The sequence below is a fragment of the Acipenser ruthenus genome, chromosome 24, assembly GCF_902713425.1.
Source record: "Acipenser ruthenus chromosome 24, fAciRut3.2 maternal haplotype, whole genome shotgun sequence".
Classification (NCBI taxonomy): domain Eukaryota; kingdom Metazoa; phylum Chordata; class Actinopteri; order Acipenseriformes; family Acipenseridae; genus Acipenser; species Acipenser ruthenus.
This window is the reverse complement of record NC_081212.1, coordinates 23,156,590-23,178,807: the sequence shown is the minus strand read 5'-3', so window position 1 is coordinate 23,178,807 and position 22,218 is coordinate 23,156,590. Positions and strand designations below refer to the sequence as shown.

Genomic DNA, 22,218 nt, shown 5'->3' with positions numbered 1-22,218 from the left:
TGTGCATTTACTCTAAAGCTGGAGGCATCACAAGACTCTTGTAAGAGCTTTCTTTATGAAAACCAGACACAGGCTTGTAAGTTGTGACCAGCTTGAAAGAAATATGTATGCATGAAATAAGAGCCTTTTCATTGATTTTATGAGATGTTTGGTGATGCTAGCAGCCTGGCATGGTCTTGATCAATTAGCTTTTGTGGGAGTATAAAAATGATGGCTGGGAACACAAACTGTTTAGCAAAGGAGAGCTACTTTTTTTTTTTTTTTCACGGCATGGAAAGTTGCAAATGGCAATGCGCTTAATGGAAATGTGCTTTGCAATTACATGTGTTACCTGCCACTTCTGGTAATAGGCTGGTTGTTTTTAATGGTGCGCTCTGTCTCAGCAGACCATGTATTAAAAGGGTAGTGCTGTTGAGATTGATGGTGAAGTGTGATCGTGACATCTCCGGCATGAAATTGCAGAGGTAATGAGTGCTGTAAAGAGACTGACTGTGCCTGGCAGAGGAAAGAGGGGATGGTTCTGATGCATCATGGGAATGGGTTCATCCTGTGCTGGGCTTGAAGCTGGTACTGTACTGACCTGAAGGGAGTTTTATTGTGCTAGTTTATTGCAACTGCTTCAAACTTCAAGCTATGTAGTTCAGTATTGAAACGTATCCTATCCATAATATTAGATAAACTGAGAGAGAGAAACCAAGTGGCTAGGGTTTTCATTGGTCTAAATTAGAAGAATTCTCTGTGTTCTGATCGGATGAGGATTAAGGAACAGAACAAAAAGGAACCGCAATGCGCCAGAACAATGAGGTTAAAGACTTGTAGGCTTGAATGTCTTTGAAAACGGGCTGAAATAAACACACAGTTTAGACAGTAGAAGTGGTGTTTCAGGATCATATTCACGACCGAGGCAGGAGGTTGACATTACTTTGGAATACCACCTGAACGGGCTGCTGCTACCAAAGCACCAGCATTGCGTGTGAGGTGATGCTGGGCTCGTGGTCCTTCAGGTGGTGACTTTATTCATATGCTTGAATGGTCCAGTTTTCAATGTTGCTGTCCAACATTCCATCTCTGAAGTTGCACACTGTAATGAATTCCCTACAATAAATAGTAAAATACTGACTGTGCTTGTGCAGAATTATTGAGCTGGTCTACAGTAGTTCTCCAGGCTGCCAAGTGGCCAGCCCTGTCTATCAGGGAGGAGAGGGATGTAACAGAGCATTTTCATACTTAATCTTTGATATTTTGGCTCCTGGGCAACTCTCCTGTTCAGAATCTGTTAAGAGGCACCGCTGAGCCTTGGGGGGAGTGTTGCTTTCTGCTATCAGCAGGCCCGGGAGGGTAGAATATATGTAAAACAGGAGCCTGACATTCTGTTCTAGGAATTCTGCTTTTATCAGTCTTGACCCAGCTGTTAAAGCTGTGATGGTTTTATCTGAGAACTAAACTTTGCAGCTCATCTGAAAATAAGTGGTAAATGGGAGTAGAACATCTTCTGGCTCTTCAGGGTCGACCCCAGAAGTGAAGCTGAACAGCAGTCGGGGAGCAGTAATAGCGTAGTTTCACAGTCCCTGTATAAAGTGTTCATTCTTCTAGTGGAACCTTGACTAGTTTGCTAGTAAGAAATATACTCTAAGACCATTGGTGTTAATTTCTCATGTACTTCCTCATTCCAGGTCAATGATGTAGAAATCTCTGTGGCATCTCCATGGCCACCAGATATCACCATACAGTGAGCGAATAGATCAATGTAAATGTCAGTGCCTGCTCTTCTAACTATATTGTATTCTTCTTGTTTTATTGCACTTGGTTCAGTCACCAAATCCTGGTGACTTTTTAAATTATGATTTGAATGCATCCCTGTGGCCTCTCTGAATCTCCTGTGTACAAGATGTGCTGTGGACATGATTTTGAAAGCTCGATTTTGAAGCCGCCAGGGTGCTTTTAAACTTAAGGTCCTCAGGATGTGATAAATGAAACCGAAAATGTATAAACTGGATTCAAACAAGAATAATATCACAAGATCCCTCTGCTGCTCAATAATGTTCCTGATTTATCACATGAGAGTAGATTTTATTTACATGCTATTATTGGACTCCACTCTCACCAAGGTGAAATGAGATTGTAGCTTCGCTGTAATGCATCACCCTTCAGCGCTTTTCCTCCAGGTAATATGGATTTCCTGTTGGCTCAGTGTTGATGGCTGGAGTGTAATGCTGGCCCCAGATATCAACCTTTTGAAAGTGCTCACTGCAAAACAATTAAACAGAGGACGGTGTCCAGTGCTTTGTGTGGTGTTTTAGTTTTGCCACCTTTCATTATGAATTGGTTAGATCTCAAGTTATTTTGTTTCCTTACCAGAAGCTTCAAAAGTAAACACTCCAACCCCTGGCTGAGGTTTTGGTTGTGGTCAAGTTCTTTTGACCTTGTCCTGGAAATCATTTGAATAATTTTTTTTGTATTTCTTATCGGGCAACAGCATGTAGTACACAGCATAAATGATAGCCTCTGTACTTCTGGTATGCAGATGTACTGAATCCAAATGGCAGTGCTGTGTTTTTTTTTTTTTTTTTATTATTTATGCTCAGCAGGCTGTTACTTTGGAGGAAAACTGCCTTGAATGCCAAAAACAGCCCTAATCCGTGATCTGGAACATTTGCTGCCTGTTTCTAGGAGCATTGTTTCAAATATTCCATAGCAGATGATTGGCACTCGCTTCACACACTTGATTACAGCATGCAGTGTCCTCTTTTAAAGGAGGGTATTGCATTCAAGTTGAAGGGTGGATGTAGTATTTGGGGAACCATCAAAAGTCAGTACAGTAAGGACGTCTCAAACCTCCAGCAAAAATTCTCTGCTTGGAATTCCCACAGTGATGATCCCCTGTGTAATCTCATCAGGATGTGCTTGTTTAATGTGAACCAGGAAACGCTCTGCCTCTGTGGCTTTAGGCTGTGGACACAATAAATGTGCAGTACTGATGCTAATATTAGATCTGTTCTTTTTTAAAGTGAGCAAGTAATAATGTGTAGTGGAAGCCTTAAAGGCTTTCTGTCATCTAAAATGCAATCTTTTAAATCTCTTCTCCATGTTGAAAATAGAATATATATCTAGAGTACATCTGTCCTTGAAACAAATAATGCAGCTCTTCCTACTTTGACTAATAGTTTAGATGTACCACTGGCTGTTTTATTTTTTTTATAGTCGTCCGTTTTTTTTTTTTTTTTTTTAAAGCAGGGTTTAACGGGAAACGGCAAATTCCATATTAAAGCGTGGTGTGTACAGGAAAGTATTCCAATGCTAACATAGATTTCGATCTGCATGCCGATTGGCCTGTAGGTAAAAACTACAGATTTTGCAGTAACATCCTTTACTGTCCTTTGAGGTCACCCAGGTACGATGTTGGATTCTTATACCCTTTCTCCATGTTGAATGTCATACTTGGTTAAAATAAACATTTTCTGGTATTGATTTATTTTCACCAGCTGCTCCCTGATTTTGTTCATACTGTGACATATGCCACTGGCGTTACAGCAGACAATGTTAAAATCTTACCTTGAGAGAACAAACCCAGTCACAGGACATTAAGATTCCAAGGGCGACCAGTCCCTCTGAAAACCCTTCTGTACAATATCAATGTATATGTTTAATGATATAGGACTTGCCATCTAATTTGTATAACCAGTACATTTAGAAATGATGCCTGACTTCATTAAACTTTTTTTTCCCTGATCACAGTCTCTGCCTTTTTATTTTTGCACCTTGTAAGGATTTTGTTAAGCCTATCCCAGCGTTCTAATTAAACTACAAAGTGTGCTGTTTTTATTAAGGGCATTGACTTTGTGTGTGAAGTTGATTTTTTCATTTCAAATCCCATCAAAAGGTACCAGCGGGAAACATTGCGATGCTCATCGTTTTTCCCAGTTGGCTCAGTCGGGTAAAGCTGGCACGTTACCAAAATGAGAAGGGCAGCTTAGGAACCAGCTGGCGCAGCAGCACTGATGCCCACATGCAGATTGGATTGAAACGTCTATTGCTTTGCATAAAACGAAACGTCATCCTTTCCGTTTCCAAATGTGCAGGCAGTAGTAAGGATTTGAATATATCCAAAAATGAACAGCCGGGACCTGAAAGGTGGCAATTTTAAATTCCTATTGTTTTACACTGGGAGACCTGGTGTGTACAGAGGTTTTTTGTTTTTTTTTAATTTAAGGGATTCCTGGTAAAGGGTTTAAATGTGTGGCTCTGTCGTTAGGATACATGGTAGGTGTTTTTGGAGACCAATCCTGTTTATTGGGTTAGATCCTGTTGTAAAAAAGTACAAACAGTATATTTTCATACATCCCTGACACAAAGGAAACCACTCCTGAAACCCCTCCTAGTAGAAGATTAAAAATAAAATTATCTTGTTAGCACATGTATCCCCCTGCTCTTGTGCTGCTTGCCAAAGTACTGAATGTGGGAGGGAGATGCATGCCTGTATTAATGTGGGCTGAAGAGTGCCTTTTCTGATGTAGGTTTTACAGTAGCCAAGCTGCTCTCCCGTAGGCTAATCTATGTCCTGAATGTACTGTATTTCAGTAGGTAAACCCTGTACATAAACAGAGCACTCATCAGCTCTTGAAAGTGGAGTCCTCGACAAGTCCCAAATATGGAATTCTGATTCAGAAAAATACCTTTTGGAGGTATATTTTCAGTTCATTATTTAAGGTTTAAAGCCTATATTTTTGGGGGTAGGGGGAAGCAGTCACTTTGTACTATTGATTTTAGGACTTGAATGTTGTTGATCTGAAATACTTTATGCATGATCATTTACAAGTGCTCCTATTTACTTCCAATTAACCCTGATGGTGTAACGTTAAAGAAACGACCACGCTTTTACCGAGGGAGCCATTCAGAGACCCTGCCTCGTCTTGTGGTGTTTAAGGGTCAGAAAACTTAATTGATATGTAATGTAGAATACAATAGTTTAATAACATCTTGCATAACACCTAAAGAGGCATTTAGTCAGAGTGGTCTTTTCTATGATGTTTTACATAATCTGGCTAAGTATATTCACATTTCACATCTTGTACAACAATTGAATCGAGTGGATACTTTGCAGTTCAGTAAATTTAAAATCGGCAGCGTTGTTTGTCTTTTTTTTTTTTTTTTTTTTTTTTTTTTTTCTCCAAGGTATTCTGAGGCATCTGCAAATGTTTGTTTTTTTTCTTATTGACCCAGTATGATTAAATGAAATGGAATCAATTCAATAGATTCTGCTACTTGTAATGACACTGGCCCAATTCCCCACTCCCCACGTTCTCCTTTCTGCTCTCTGCTGCTGGCCTGTGGTGTAAGCAGTCTGGATTGACTCGGACTGCATGGAGGCCTCCGCTCCAAACAGTGGTTTAGTTTCTAAATAGATACCTCTAGGTGTCCTTAAACTGCCAAATGCCATGCCTTTCATTGTGTGTTTAAAAAAAAAAAAAAAAAAAAGTATGCTCAAACATAAAATGCACACACAACTAAAGTTTGGATTACGTGCAGGGTTCATTCTAACAGGAAGAAACTGGATTACATTGCACAATCCTTTTGTTCTCAGAATGAAGGAATGCACATTTCGGGTGCATTGGTCTACCTGTAGCTGCTTAAGGCATACTATTACTATTTTAAGATACATCCCACTACACCTAAAGAAGTTGGTGCATGGAATGGTTTTGTTTCTTTTTAAATGTTCTTGAAGTAAAGGTGTTTTTTTGCCATTTTGTAAAATGATAGACTGTCCTCAGAACATGAATCTTGTGAAAATATATCCTGGTTACCAGTATGCAAGAAAAAAAAACTACTTTTACAGTATATAACCTTAATGGTCCTGTTTTTAAATTCCTGCTTTAAAGAAATATCTTAATTTAGAACTAATAGTGTCTCAAACAATATCCCCCGAGAATGAATAGTCTTACATTTCAAATAATAATGTGGGCTAAAACCGAAGTACTAAATGCCTTATTGTTTCTAACTTCATTTCCATTGTGTTCTTCAAGGTTAAGTATTAGGATATTCGAGTAAGTCTTCACGGTCTGTATTACCAGCCCTCCAAAAACCGACGGAGCTAAAGTAACACAAAGACACATTAGCATAATGTAACTTGATGACATATTCTCAGATTAAGAGAATGGAATATTTTAATGTACCGTGTGAGGCTTGGCGCACTTTGGCACCTGTGTTGTGCATTGACACAATATACCGACTGACCGACCAGGCGTAAAATATTCTGTAACAATTAAAATACAATATCTGTCCTGTTAATAACATTGGGCTACAATTTTAGCACGGTCCGCTTTTATAAAATTGCAACAATTGTTCCTCTCAAAAGCTGCTTTCCTGTAGACTAGTACCTAATTACAGTCTTGATCTGCTCAGGAGAATCTTCTGACACATGCTGGAAGTTACGCCATCTGCACCAACGTACAGAACAGCTCTGTCTGAAAGTGCTGTAGTTGTAGCATTAGCCACTTAGTAGAGATCTTACACTGTGAGAACATTGTAATTACCATGTCTCTGAATGAATGTACAGAGGGTACCAAGGTAGATGTGCTGTAGGGTGTCGTGGTCCTGGTTTGAAATAGTCTATAACATGAAGATTATCAGCAAAGTAAGAATATCTTTTATTACACCGCAAATGGGTTATAAACAAACACACAGTCTCGCTCGCACACTTGAGTGGAGAGTTAATGGTGTACGTTTTTGCCAGATGGACTGAGCAGAGACTTGGATGCTCAGAAAACAACGGTTGGCCCTTTCAGACAAAAAACAAACCGTTTTGAGATCCTTTTTTTGTAAGCGTTTATTAGGATTTGAAAAATCGGATATGGATGAGGAAACAGAAGGGAACCTGTGTGTTTTAATTCTAGATTTTAAATACAATGCAATATAAACAAATACTAACTTTAGTTTCTTTCACATCAAAACATTTATTGTGCGGATACCTTTGCTTGTGTGTAAAAAGTAATGTTGTAATGAGAGTTATCTGAAACCGAAGCTGCTTTGCTTCAAGAATTTACCCTTTCAGAGAAAAATGAAACAAATTGTTAAACTTTAGCAGTGGAATGGCAGTGGTTTTTATGTACGAACAGGAGACTGGGGCAGCACTGAAATGAGACCCATACAGGTTCTTAGTGTGCAGTATATCCCATCTTGAACAGGTCGCTATCATATACAACTTAGGGTCTGCAATGTTAACAACCCTCCTCATGACAGTGCTTGTCTTCTGTTTTGCAGACACTTCAACCTCCGAATGAAGAGAGACGCCTCCCTATTTACAGATGATTTTAAAATAGAAATATCAGGAGAAGAAACCAATTATGACACCTCCCACATTTACACTGGAGAAATCTTTGGTAAGTCCATTCATTGTTTTGAAGAATTAAGCACTTTGAAAATCAAACCCAGAAATGTGATAAGAAAGAAACACACAAACAATACTGTGTTGATTGTGTTTGTGAAAAGTACATGCTCTGATTTTAGAAACTGCAAGCGTAGACTTCATTGATTTGTAGGTATATGATTTTTGTTTAGGTATTTGAAAAACTGTTTACACTCTCTGTTTGACGCTGTGCTAGAACTGGAGATCGGATTCTCACCCTGACTATTGTACTGTTCCAGCTCCCTAAATAAGCTCTGTGTTTCATTTGGCTCGCCTTTTATTTTAAATTCCTTCCCTTCCCCTAAATGAATTCTTACAAGGCATGAAAGATTAGTTTCATAGTCGAGTTTTGTGCAATTTCTTCAGCCCGTCATTTCTTTTGGGAATTCCCTGAACAGGTGCTTGAGCTCCTGCACTGCACTCACTGATTTATTTAAGTAATTTGGTGGCTTGAGTGTGTGCTTGTGTATACTTGTATCTGTGTGGACGAGGTTGAACCCGAGCATAAGAATGCTATGCACTCATATCTTCCCTGTACAGCCCAGAACTGGGAAGGAAAGTGTAGGTCTGGGAGAGATTTGGAGGAGGACATGGGGTGTGTCCAGTGCAGCACTGCCAACTAAATGGCAAGCAATACTGTAGCAGCAGTTGTGAATTTGACACAGTATTACATTGCAATACCACAGGCTGCTGGACCAGAATTGTACAGTGAAGCAAACTGATATATAGCAGTCCTGGGATTGCTCTGCATACATGTCCCTCCAAGGCAAAGCTTCCAACCGTTTAGCTTGAAGAGCAATACAGATTTAAAACTCACTCCTCCTTACTTCATAGAACAGCAACAAAGGCCTTAATGGTAACTACCACATACATAGATAGACATGCATACATACATGCATACCATTCTGAAAGATGTACCGAATTTGTTTGGTCATCTTGATAAGTTCATTTTATATCAGCTGTACAGGGTAGGGGTGTAGCTGGATAATTGTATTAAAATACAGTAGTTAGCACATTTTGAAATATGCACTGTACAAACTGCAAAGCGTTTTCCCTTGAACCAAAATATCCAGGTTTACACATACAATACAGTGTTTTCAAAGGTTTACTGAAAGCAATGTAGAAATGAGTCATTTTGAATCTCTCCCTTGAGAGACGACTCAGCCAATGTGCTACTACACCTTCAGCTTTCAGCTGGCAAAGCTTTCTTTCACTAGACTAAGGCTAAAAATCGATGCTAACGGCCTTGGTTTTATGGTAACTGAAGGGCTTTGCACTTTTGCTTTTTGCTAATGCAAGATGCGAATACATACATACATACATACATACATACAGTTCAATACATACAGTTCCATACATACATACATACATACAGTTCAATACATATTCCAGTGAATGTATTAAATGATCTGGAACTTAATAGATGCATGAGAATTATTTCTTATTGGTGTGCTTCTTCTCAATTATTGGAGTCTCCTGTTCCAAAGTGCTGTACTACCAGTGCTGGGTTTTGGGTAAATGGACTGTTTCATTATAACTGAACTGACCGACTATACTCCCCACTCCTCTCTATGGGAACATGTCTTCAGTTCTGTACCGCAGTCATATTTCTCCCACGGCATTTCTGCATGTCTTCAGGCACTGGCTTTGCACAGATAAATGTGATTGCTTAAAGGCATAATGCTGAAAGGCATAAAAAAAAAAAAAAAAAAACCTTGTTAATTTTTTTAAAGCATGTGATGTTTGATTTCCTTTCAAGTGAACTTGATTGCATTTTACATTACAAATAAATCCGTATTAAATAATTATCATATCACAATAATCCGCTTCACATCAAGAATTCCTTTAATTTCTCGGCGGGATTCTTTTGTGGAGCAAAGCAAAAATTGCACTATATTGTTAAGAGTCTTCCATAAAAAGAAATAAAAATAAAATCTGTGCAAAACAACATAGATACTGTGGTTCTGTAGCTGCTCCGCATCCCTCTTCTGGTCTTTTGAAAGCCTGGGTCAGCCCTTTAATCTCAGGCAGTCTGGAATCGGCTAAGATCTTATCTGCAGGCTGTTTTCTGTTTACTTATTTATTTGTTTATTTATTTATAGCTCAAGGAACCAGTACATGAACCAGTCACCTGTGTCGTCTAACCATTTCTCTTTTCAGCGTTGAGCTTCCAGCAGCTCAGTCATCCCTCATTCTTCAATGTTCTTGAAAGGCTGTTTGTCTGTGGTTTAACTCAGACACAATTTCAACATGTTACATTCTGTCGCAGAGGTTGGTTACTGCACTTGATGCTGCAGATGGGCTGTGTTCAGCATTCCTCTTTGAAACACGTTTTAAGTTTTGCAAATTGATACCTTGCCATCTGTAATGCAGGCATGTTATGGAACATTTAAACGTTGAAAAAGGGAAGCAGAAATACAGTAGTATCAGAGCTTGTATTCATTTCATGCCTCTGAGGACCAGGGAACCTCTTGATTGCCATCATTAAAAATCCATTGTGTCGAACATTACGAGAGCTGCTATTGAACTGACCCGTAAGCCTTTTTAAAAAAGAAAACAAGTGGTAACAATGCCTGTGGCTGTCCATTCAAATAGGTATGAGCTCTGAACAGATTGACTCCAAGCAAAGCGTGATTATAACAGGGAGGGTCTGGATGTCATGCGCTACATTCCTACATCATTTATTAAATATGAGCAGTGGAAATGGTGGAAGTGTATAATAACAGTTATTTGCATTTCAGAAGCTCTTTAAAACACTGACAGTGTATTACAGTTTAAATCAAGCTTAAAAAATCAAACCCCTTCCTTTTAATGTCTCTGGATTGCCACCTCGGTGCTACAATTCAGTGTCCCCCACGCTTTCAGGATGCTCAGATGAGTTGCTTCTGAAAAGGCTTGAAATTAATTGGAGTGTGACTACCTCTGAACAATTAGAAAACGCTTTGTGTTGCCGTTTTTGATGTTGATTCCATTGCATTTGTTTCCACGTGGGAACATCTGTGAAAATTCAAAATTATTTGCAGTTGCTGCTTGAAAATAAGGTTGCAAAATTTAAAGAGAAAAAGGAACTTGTTGACATGGCTCGCACTGTACCTGCCAAATAAGCAAAGAAGATTTCCCCTTTTATTAATTCAGTAACAAAATCAAACTGGATATATGGCAAAGGCTTCTTGTTTAAATGTTGCTATCTTATTATTTGGTTTGTTTTTTTTAGTATTACTGTTGCTGCAACAAGACAAAATAAACTATACTATGGACCAGGGCTATATTCTATGATGTAGATGAAAGTTCAAATCATTGCAGGTGAACCTGTACGTAAAAACATATCTTGGTGCCAAATTCCTTTTTTTATTTTTATTTTTTTAAAATCTGCTCACCCATCACCCATCTGCTGTCCAGTCGATGAAAGCTACAGATATTGTACACACCTTCCAGAATGTTCCTACTGCTACACACCCCATAATATTTCAGTATCTCTAACATTTTCTTTTTTTTGTCTAGTCTGATAGAATCATGTTGGTTTGGGAGTGGCAGGAATTGTCTGCAATGCTGGACTGAAAAATATAAATGTTCCATAATTCCACACCCCCCCTCTGCAGCCCTTTGCTGTGGAGGCTGGGAAGGGATATTAAGACAAGATAACAAGAGTTTCCCTTCCTGCGATGACTTTGATTATTGAAGGCTGTACAGTTCAGTCCCAGGGTATGTTTTAAATGGTTATGCCTACGATTGTAAGTCGCCCTGGATAAGGGTGTCTGCTAAGAAATAAATAATAATAATAATAATAATATGAAGCCACACAGCTGACACCAACCCCACCCCTCCCCCAATACTGCCTACTTGTAATTCCTGAAGCCTTGGCAAATCGTGTTGGACTCGTAATGAATGTTGGAACAAATGACAACCTGAGTTTATCTCCTGTCTTGCAGGTGAAAAGGGCAGCATGAGCCATGGCTCTGTAGTGGACGGCAGATTCGAAGGCTTCATCCAGACTCACCAAGGCACCTTCTACGTGGAGCCTTCGGAAAGATACTTGAAGGACAGATCAGTGCCTTTCCACTCTGTCATCTACCACGAGGATGATATCAGTGAGTAATTTCACTTCTGCGGGATTGCAGCATATTTTCAAAGCTACAAGTCGGGTATGAAACTATTGCTTCTTAAGTTAGGCGTCAAGGCGATGACTTCAGTTGTGTCCACGGGTACTGGGGAGTGAACCAAATGCTGTTGTGCTTCGCATGCTGTATGTGCGTTTGGATTCAATCATCATGGGTTATATGGGTTGACTACTGCTTGTTAATGAATGTGTTTTATTTTAAAGAACAATCCAGTTGATGCCTTACTAATATGTGAATTTTGAAGGTAAGGCATTATTTGCTGCACGGTGGTCACAATGCAAGCTTATCAATGCTGCAGCTGGATCCCCAGCAGTAAAGCAATGAAAGGGGCTGCTGCACTTTACTCGTCAGGTGAAGGATACCAGTGTTCAGAAACGCATGGGTGGCTGTAATACAGTACATTATGTGCAGCAGCCCTGTGGACCTGAAAATGGTGCATTTAACAGTGTATGCTTTAACCAGAACGTCCCACTTTACTTATGAAAGTACATTGGACACCATCAAAAGTTTGTGTTTCAATATGAAGAGTCATGAAATGTATTGCATGTTGGGCAAGAAAGGAAACGTGTGTTTACATACAAAGCAGATGTGGTCTCAGTTTTACACTGCAGTAGTAAAGAGCTGGTGTGGGTTGTCCTGTGATCATTTATTGTTTAGAATTTTAGTTTTATTTCACAAATTAGTTTTATCTGCTAAAAATGTTTTTTTTGTTATTACAGATACACATTAATAAAATAACTAAAATAGATGTACCGGTATATAAATAAAAACAAAGTATACATTGTGTGTTAACAATATACATACTTTTTATTTAGCATTATCTGCATTTTTTTAAAAAATGTATTATATATATATATATTTTAACATTTTGACAGACTAGCACAGAAGAATAATTTTAGTTACCATAATTTCTCATTAGCGGCAGTAACGGTAACATATGTGAAGTCCCCCCTATTTAGTTAACTGCCTGTTTACAGTAAATACTGCCCATGCCCTCTATAAAAATACAATAAAAATAATTATTACTGCACAGTATAATTCAGATCAGCATGAAGGATATTAACTCAACAAACACAAAAAATGGCATGCTTCAGAATGTTGTACAGTTCAGCATTAACTCAAAAAGCAGGTTACAAATTTTAAAGAATTAAACGCAAGCATACAACAGAACTCTTAAGTTTTCTTTTTTCATGGTTTGTCGTCACAATTTGAATTGCCAAAAGTGGGAAAATGTATACATTTGCGCAAGTCCTAGACAGCTTCAGATTACCTTCAGACCGTGTCTATGGTAACGGCTGAGCTTTGACAACTACGATTGCAAGTATTTATTTAAAGTATTTTTTGTATAAACCTCCCAATTTAAAAATGTCATTCTGTGTTTGGTTTATAATTTTGTTTTATAGTTGGTAAAAACACAGGGCTCCAGTTGTAAGGAATGACTTGCCCTCAAGGCAGAGAGGATAATCCTAATTTACCTTGTAAATACAAATCGCTATAGGTAGTGGGTATTGTATTTCCTACTCTAGTTGAAAGGTGGGATAGATCTTTTTGTTCTATAGATGAAAATACAGTACAGAGATACACTTTAAGTGTTGAATTTCTGATCAGACTTCCAAGCTCGTCTTGAGAACAGACCTCCATTTACAAGTCACAAACCAAACAGAGCTTCGCTTAAAACAGACAGCCAGTTCAGACGTTGCATTAAACAAAGCTGAGGAAATTCATATGGGCTTAAAGCTGAGGGTACACAAAGCCACTTTTTTTCCGGGAACAGTGGCTTGAAACTTGGTCCAGGAGATGGGCGACCAAGTTTGAGGCAACATTGCTGTACCAAGCCCTAAGTCTCCCCAGGGAGGACATGCAGTGGCCTGAAACCTAGTATCGTGAAACCAAGTTCCAAGTGGCTTCATGTTCCCTCAGTTTAAGAATACAGTGTGTGTGTTTTAATTGTACTGTACAATACAGCACTGCCTTTGTTTTCTGAGAAAGCATTTAAAATGTGTTCCTGTTACATTAGGTCACTTTCACATGGTGTTTTGTGATTTGCATGTGAAGCGTGTGGCATTCAAAGGTTGAAAAAAGGAGATATCTTCAGAACCTGTTCTGGTAATCCCTGAATAGTATCTGTGACTCCAGCATTATTTCAATGCAATACAGTGATTACATTATCCGACAGACCCATCTATTTGAGATGCGTTTTTTTAAAGCTTTTCTTCCAGCAGCAGATCCATACTTCCCAGAACACCATTTTAAATGTTTGGCAAGAATTCTTGGCAAACCCTAAATCTTACAGCATTAATCATTTAGCTGAGTTTTAGAATTATAAGTGTGAGGGAGGTGGTTAGAAAACATTGAGGCACAGCTTTGCTGGTAGTTATGTGTGAAATGTTCACTGCCGAGTTCTTTAATATTTCAGTTTAGTTTTAATGCAGTGTCAGTTCTCCAGTGGACCAATTCTCTAGCTTCAGCCTTTAGAAAGGTTCTGTCAAAACTCACAAATTGATTGGATCTTTGGACTTCCTATTAAACTGTATCATGGTGTGGATTTATACTATTTATGCATGTTGCTATATCCTGCCTGTTTTGGTTGTCTGATTTTATTATGTTATTTTATTACATCCGACTGGAATGAAATGAAGAGAGTGTCATGAGCTGTAATAAGCTGTTTGGCAGAATGGATAAGATATAAGACTGCTTTTAAACTGAATGACTATTTAGCCGTGGCATTTCTTACTTTACCAACCCTGCGCAATTTCAGCTGCTGACATGAATGTGGCAGTGTATTCCACAAGGAGGCAATTGACAGAACTTCATGGATACAGCTAGACATTGTAATGTTGCAAGTCTTCATGAATTTCCACTTTTTATGATTATAATCATTTTGAATTGCTCTATTGCTCTTTTGCTCCACCTATTAAGATCTTTTTGGTTTCTATCGCTGTTTAACTTGTGTTTGTCTGGCCTTGTGGCTGGATTTCCTTATTCTAGAAGAAAAACATGTGATCCTTGACCTATACCACACATCATTGCACAGAGTGCAAGTTTTTTAAATCGTCAACGGCTAAAGACCTGGAAGAACACAATCGGTTGAATTAAGTAATTAAGAACTCGGGTGGAAGGAAAGCCAGAAGACCCTGCCGCTCTCAAGGCCCAGGTTTGGCCCCCCCTGCTCTAGATCCATGGCCAGGTAGCAATGCCTACTTGCCAGCTTGAAGCCAGTTTGACAGCTGTGTGGAAACGATGCATCTCAACAGAGCTCAGAACCACCCTGAATAATTCTGATCATAAATGGGTAAGGGGCCCTTTAAAAGCAGCAGCTATTTATGTCCTGCTGTGTGTCGGAGTCGTGCAAAACAAAGCTATTGACCAGTGGTAGATGGGTGAATTGTGCTGCAGGTCACCTGATAGACCATCAGTAAAGATAAAGCTACTTCATGGTCTGATGTTGCAGATAAATCCTTTTGACAAGTTTCTTTTTTTTATCCATTGACCTTGCAATTGACAGGAGAAATACTGCAGTTAACACACAATAAACCGCTACTGTATACATATAATATTGTATTAATGGAAAGGTTATATTTAGAAATATAGAAATATTTTCAAACCATATGTTTCAACAAAATGCAAATATTCACAGCACATTGTCATGGTATCTCAACCTTGCAAATTGCTGGCATTTGCTTTTTAATTTCCAGTCCACTGACTGCCTGCGAGGCTGAAGACAAAATTCAATAAAGTGATAATTACAAAAAAGTTTTGCCTGAGGAAGCATTAGACTAGGACATATTTTTAATGTAAATCTGTACGCCGCACTTAATGTTGCACACACATTGTGTATTTAAAACCATCTTGAACTAACTACAGTAGCAGGGAATTTTAAAATTCGATATACTGTATTTAAACACGATTGGACTAAAGCGTGAAATTGCACACAGTGCATTCTAAATATAACCTTGAATCTAATGTAATATGTTTTAACTGCAGCTGTTATCAGTTAGCAATTGAATGAGTCATCCGTGTTTTGGTTTGTTTTTGTTGCCAGTTATGTATAAATGCTTTTAAGAATTCCAGTGATACTGAGTTATGTTGAATTAAGTGCTTGCGCAAGGCAAGTATGAGTTGATGGCATTAAATATATTTAGCCCATTATCTGCACAAATACTATGTGAAATGTGACCCGCTTCAGTGCTTGGCTTCTCTAGTTTGACCTGTATTTTGTGGGAGAGGAGGGGAGTGGAGGAGAGGATTGTCCCATACTGTATGTTTCTGCTAAATTGTAGCACGATTTGTAAATGACAACAAACCTGATGTGACCTAAACGATATTAGATCTCGTGCGCCCTAAAGGTAAAACCAACAGATTGGCCAATCTCCCTTAAGGTATTCTGATATAGGTTGTGTGCCTTTCTCTCGTATAATGACAGTCTCTGCTGTCTAACTGTACATTCAGAGGGGCTTAATTATGTAAGTCAGTATGCAGAGCTAGCTCTTTGTTGGTTTATCTTGCACCTGATGTGATGATTCTCTTTTTTTAATTTTGCAAACTTGGTCTGTTAGAGTTTCACATAGCACACGGTGCCATCAGGTGGCTGAATTTTGCAGTTGCAACCATCTTAAGAAAAATCTGATATTGGTTTGCATTTTTGATGACATGCATGTTGCAGAGTTTGTCCTTCAAAGTTTTTCAAGAATATATTTACACGACACATTGAAGTCACAACTGCCACAGTACCTTATTTACAGGTACAATTCAGGGATGGAAATAACACTCCTAATGCATAAAAAGTTTCACCCATTCCAGGTAAAACCAGGAGTGGATCAAACTGCTATGCAATGGGAGTCTTATTTCCATCCCTGAATTGTACCTGTAAACATGGATTTACAATAGTAAACCGACCTGTTGGTTTACTAAATCCTTGTTACTGGACACTTTATAGCTAAGTGACGTGTCTGGTATGTTTTACACTGAAAAGCAGAATGGGGAGGTGTGTGAACCCAAAGTGTCTACATAATCATGACAGATTAATCAATGTCCTCGGTATTGCTGTGATACTTTCATGGTGGTCTTTATCAGGATGCTGATTAAAGCCAAGGTGAAGTACAAACTAACCTACTTGTTACTGTAATCCAATGCCCAGCCTCTTGTCTGTCATCATAAAGGTTCATAGCGAATCACTGCTGGCTGTAACACACAACGACGGCACATGATCTTTGGTTTGCCAGGAATCATTCCAGTCAGACAGTGGCACAGAACTTGAGTGCAATGAGAGCTGAATACTGTCCCCAGGCAGGGGAAGGCCAGATCACACCGCTGAACCGAGAGGAATGTAGCTGTAACTCTACCGTGCTTGTAGCCGTGGTTGAAATAATCCCATTGAAATTCCTACCATGCATCCTGCTTTTAATTGGCTCCAAGTACTGGAAAAACATCTAATTCTATCCTTGGGATGCAACTGATCAATAGGATTAGACCTAATTGAATTTATAATGGATAGTAACCTTTTTCAAGGACAGTGGTACCAAACTGGTAGTTTAATAAACTAATATCACTATAAATAGGTAACTTTTATGCTGAAAAAACTTGTGGTGTGGCGCTTTATTCGTGTCAATCTACTGTACACTACTGCAGTTTTGTTTCTGATATGCAGTTCTCTCTAGCCACCTCTTGTGGAGAAAACTAGTATTGCTGTTAATAATCTACTACAGTAATGTACTTTCTGTGATCTGCAGACTTTTCCAGTACTAAACTCTTTATGGCATTGTTTTATGTCTGTTATTTAGCAGACTGCGATGAAGGATATCCTCCTGTTACTGTTATACCCAGTTTAGCCATTTATAAAAGACATTTTATAAAAAGCACAAAGCATTTAATACACTTCAAGTAACTTTGGATGCCTTTGTGCAAATGTCTCCAAAGATAACCCATTCATTTCTTACTCTGTACTGTATGTGGGCATGTCCACTACATTTGGTCCCAAGAAAAAGTTAAATGCAGTAATGAAAGAGAAATTTATTACAGTCTGCAGCTTTCTAAAATGCTTTTGTACACACCCACACTTAATTAATTTTTCTCTTGGTGCCTTTTCATTGGTGACAATCTATGATTTGCATCTCAATGAGGTGGCATTCAGCGAACAGACAAAGGGAGCTTTTTGTTGAAATGGAGACCATATATTGTCAGCGATTTAATAAAATGCCTTTGCTCCCCGTTTCCAGTGAATGCAGTGACCAGCGCTGGGCAGTCTCCCATTAGTGACTTTGAAACCAAACAAACAAAAAAATAAAAAGATTAGCAGTTTCAGATTCCTGAATCCCTGCAGTCAGGCGACTAGTTACGTGATGACTCATCATCCAAAGCGCTTGATGTGAATTAGCTACAGTAATTGATTTTAAGGATTGCTCTCTGTTTGAAAGCCAGCTTTACCAGGCTCTGCATTTGATTTTGCCAATAAAACAGGGAATCCTGCTGATTTGTTTCTGGGCTTAAGTTGAAGGCCTGTTCCCATGAATAAGGGGTGGGGGTACTGTTTTCAGGAGTTCAAAATTTAGTGAAATTAGCTTTCTATTGTCTACAAGCACAAGTCAAATTTTTATTCAGCATTAGATGAAGACTCTTCTCGGGAGTAAAGCATTTGTACTCTGCTGTTGGTGTAGCTCCTTCAGAATGTTATTAAAAGTCTATACCTGGTAGGAGGTGAATGGAAACCTGTAATACAATTGCAGAACGCAAACGCTTTTAAAACTGTGCTTTTAGAGTTTGAAGGCTCCCAAATCCGTCTGTAAATTATGAAGTATTCTGAAGTACGCAAGAACAAAATAACCCTTTCAATAGCGCGTGTCCTCATTCTATTGGGAGTTTAACCCCTCAGTTGAACACAGAAAAGTCAGCAGTGTACAACTTCCTTTGAAGCGTAATCTTCCTTACATCACTTTTATTGTTTCTTGGTTTCAGGACACTCTTGTCACAAGGGGTTAAGGGTATTGGTGCTGGCTTGGCTTTTGTTTGGGTGGCTGTGATCTCTGTATGGGTGGCAGAGCTGCATGACATTTAGAGAACTCCTCTGCATGGCTCGCCTACCCTAGAATATTTTATTTTTACAAGGAATTGCAAGTTTGTCTGCAAATGCTAATATATTAAATTTCAACTTGGCAAAACACTATCTCAAAGCTAACTTCAGCTTTGAAGATATGTGCTTGTAAAAGTGTGTCTTGCTGTAAGCTTTAGGATTCTTTATTTAATGCTGTGGTTTTTCTTTTATACCATAGCATTTTGTTTTTCATTAACTTGATGGATTTCTGAATATATAAGCTTCCTTGGAATAGTGCAGCCAGATGGCTGTGTTTACCTAGAAATCACTACAAGTGAGCTATATTATATACATTTGGGATCATGGGGGTAGTAGAGCACTTGGCATTTTAATCTCCTTGGAAACGCAGTCAATTTACAATTAAATGAATTTAGACTTTTTCAGTGATTTTATTCTTAAATCCTTCATCTGAGCTTTTAACATTTTGAACTTTCTAACTGAGGTTGCAGCACAACAAAGGAACTTAATTCTAATCAGTACTGTACTGTGTAAGACTCTCTGCAGATATGAGTGTACTGTATTCCACTGCCCCTCTAAGTAATGGGGCTGTGCAGCTTTCCTATTTGTCCGTTAATGCAGTATTCTGCCTGGAAATCTGGAAGTTACTAGTGTGTGTCTGTGTTGTTTTATTTCAACACGCATTGTTGGAATATAATGTTGCTAATGAGATTCATGTGATTTACACACCCTTCAGGCATTTTATTTCTGGGAACATCGTTTTTGGTGATCTGAGTCACTAGCTCATTCCTGCTCAGATCTGAGATTCTGATTGCTCATGATTGAATCACTCTAAATAGCTACAGTTTGGAAGACGGACAGCATTTGGATTCACGTGTTTAAGTATTGTTTCTGGGTCGAGGTTTTTTTCCCCCACTAAGAATACATTTTTTTTTCCTAAATATCCTTGCATATTTACTAACAATCCTGTCTCGTTTCCAGTGCCAAACGGCAGTTTAGTGAAAGGTCTCTCATCCACCACTATCCATTGGAAGGGAGGCTGTTGCATCATTTGTATCTGTCCAGATGCTTGGTTTGAATCAAATTCACCAATTACTGATGTTTTTGGATTAATGAAAGTTTACATTTTGGTGTTTGGCAAACACAAACTTAAATTTATAATCCTCCCCATGTTTGCATAGTGTGTGAATTTCAATATAATAAGCCTGATATCGGAGCCAGCAGATCAGCATGCTATCGACAAAGGTATTTTGACATGTTTGCCTGAAGGACTCTTATTGTCTGCCATGTTGGTGTGTCTCATTTTGCCCAGTAGTTGCAAGCTGTACATCACACTGCCTTGGTGGCAGTACTGTACACCACACTCAGGCATTTTTATAATTACTTCAGTAGGACACAAGGGCTTTAGGTGGCCAATTAGAATGCCAGAATACATTGATACAGTATAGAATGTTTCTCTGGAGGTAAGGTCCCCTTTTTGATTTAGGTTGGAGTCTGTGCTGGAGACACTGACATTGCAGAGCTAGACATGGCAGCCTTGAAAATGGCACAGCTGGCTGATAACACGTCTATATTGTTAAACTGTTGAGCCACAGAACTACGTAATGGGGGAGGGGGAGGGCATTCTTAACTGGGTGAGATACAGATTCTGTACACTTATTGGCAGATGAAAGGGTTTCAGTAATGTTGCTATGACTTGCCTGTTAACAACGTGTGTGTTGTGTAGATTGATACCCCACCTGTATATGTAATGAATAATGTTGTCATTCACAGATTAGAAAAAATGCCCCATGAGTGTTAGTATGCTGGATGCTTTGCTGCCTCCCTTGCCTTGGCTTGTTGTTTAATAGCTTCTGATTCACCGAACAGGTTGATTATTTTTATAATCACCCAGGGGAGTGGGAATAATGTTGATATTATCTCCAGCTTCTCTTCAGCTGTAGCTACAGAAAGCCTGAAGTGATGCGTCTCAGTTACACACTAATGTGAGCGAACAAACAATCAAGTTACCTGGAACTGGGAATCGGCTGGATACCTTATCTTGTAAAAATACAAATGATAACAAAACTAAAATGCATCATGTTTGCGCAAAGTGCAAACAGATCTAGTAGTACAGTATTGAACTGAGATCCCTCGCTGATTTTATAAAGGCTCTCAAACCCAATTATAACCCAGTGCTTAGCCAAGTATGGATCAGCACACTGCCATTTACTGTAAGAACATTTCTGCTATAGGGATGTCTGGGATGTGATCAGCACATACTCTAGTGTCTCATGTAGAATTCAATATACGTTTGTACAAAAAAAAAAAAAGATATCCTCTCCTTTGAAATATGTGCCTGGCTAACACAATCACTATGTTGCTGCAAAAGGGAGCATTTCAGTTTGACTTGGAAGTTGTGGCAGGGGAGGAACTGGGGATGTTACAGATGTGTCTGCTGCCTGAGAAATGTAAAATAGAAGTTTAAAATTCACAAAGTGAGACTATGTACAGTTCATGGGAATATTGTTTTGACCTTTTTGAATGCTATGTTGTGTACTGATGATGGCAGACACCATGTGATCATTCTTGCCTCCAATAAGCTGTTGGTCACTGTGCCCTGTAAGATTAGTGCGTTAGTGGCATTGGAAGATGAGAAGCGATAAATTGCTGCTCGGAGGAGTTCAGAACAATGTGGAAATTAGTAGTTTTGTCATTACCCGCTTGTGTTAGAAAGATCAGTAAATAAAAAGCACTGCATGTACTTTTAAAAGTGTTTTTTAACGGCTGACCAAGTCCGCTGTACTCTGTTGATGGATCTTGTGTAGCGCATGGTCCATTCAGAGTTGAATCTCAGACTGTATAAAGATGCAGTCATCAGTCACCCTTTTCTTTTGAATTCAATCTGTTTTAAGATTGGTTGATGTTCTGAATGCAGTGAACAGAAAACAGATTTGCAGTAAGGCTGCTCTGCAAAGATTAGAGAAATTAGTGCTGTCAGTTCCGCCATGTTGTTAGTGGCTTTTTTTGTGCCAGCGGATAATGAGTTCTCTCATCTTGTACTTAACATCCATTTCACTGGAAGGTATGCACATTTACACAAATGTTTAGGATTTATTGAGTATTTTATTTTATATATATATATATATATATATATATATATATATATATATATATAGCCAAGATTTTCAGCCAATGCTGCTGCTTCTGAAAAGTTCTTAAGCCTATTCCAAGGAAATGTTGAAATGTTAAAAAGCTATAGGGACAAATGCAAAAAAAAAAAAAAAAAAAAAATGTAATTCTTTTGGTGATGCTGTATGTTCTGAGTTTAATCCTTTTGGATGCAAATTTTATGTTTTTAATATAGTATTTTTTTTTACAATTAAATTAATAACTTAAGCCTATAGCACTTTTTATCGTTTATCACCAGTAATATGTTTAAGTGAGCTTTGCACTGCTGTACAATCAATGCCCATAAAGCAGTGAGACGCATATTGAAGTGGACTGCTGTGATGCTACATGGTTAAGTTCTTAATCTGTGGAGAGTCTGTCCATAACCCTCAATGTCCAAATCCTGATGATTTCTTCTACTTCTGGAGAAGAAAACAATTAGTCAGGAAACTCCTGTGAACACTTCTGATAAACAGGATCCTTGCAGAATTCTTTTGGGAGAT

General features: G+C 38.6%; 1 protein-coding gene across 1 annotated transcript in view; it reads left to right on the top strand.

Moving 5' to 3' along the window:
• The window catches only part of LOC117963203 (disintegrin and metalloproteinase domain-containing protein 10), a 65,588-nt gene that overhangs the window by 29,834 nt on the left and 13,536 nt on the right, over positions 1–22,218 (top strand). Inside the window, exons 3-4 of the mRNA XM_058998774.1 lie at positions 7,258–7,376; positions 11,332–11,490. Coding sequence (XP_058854757.1) covers positions 7,258–7,376; positions 11,332–11,490 — 278 coding nt within the window. The remainder of the gene's footprint in view (positions 1–7,257; positions 7,377–11,331; positions 11,491–22,218) is intronic.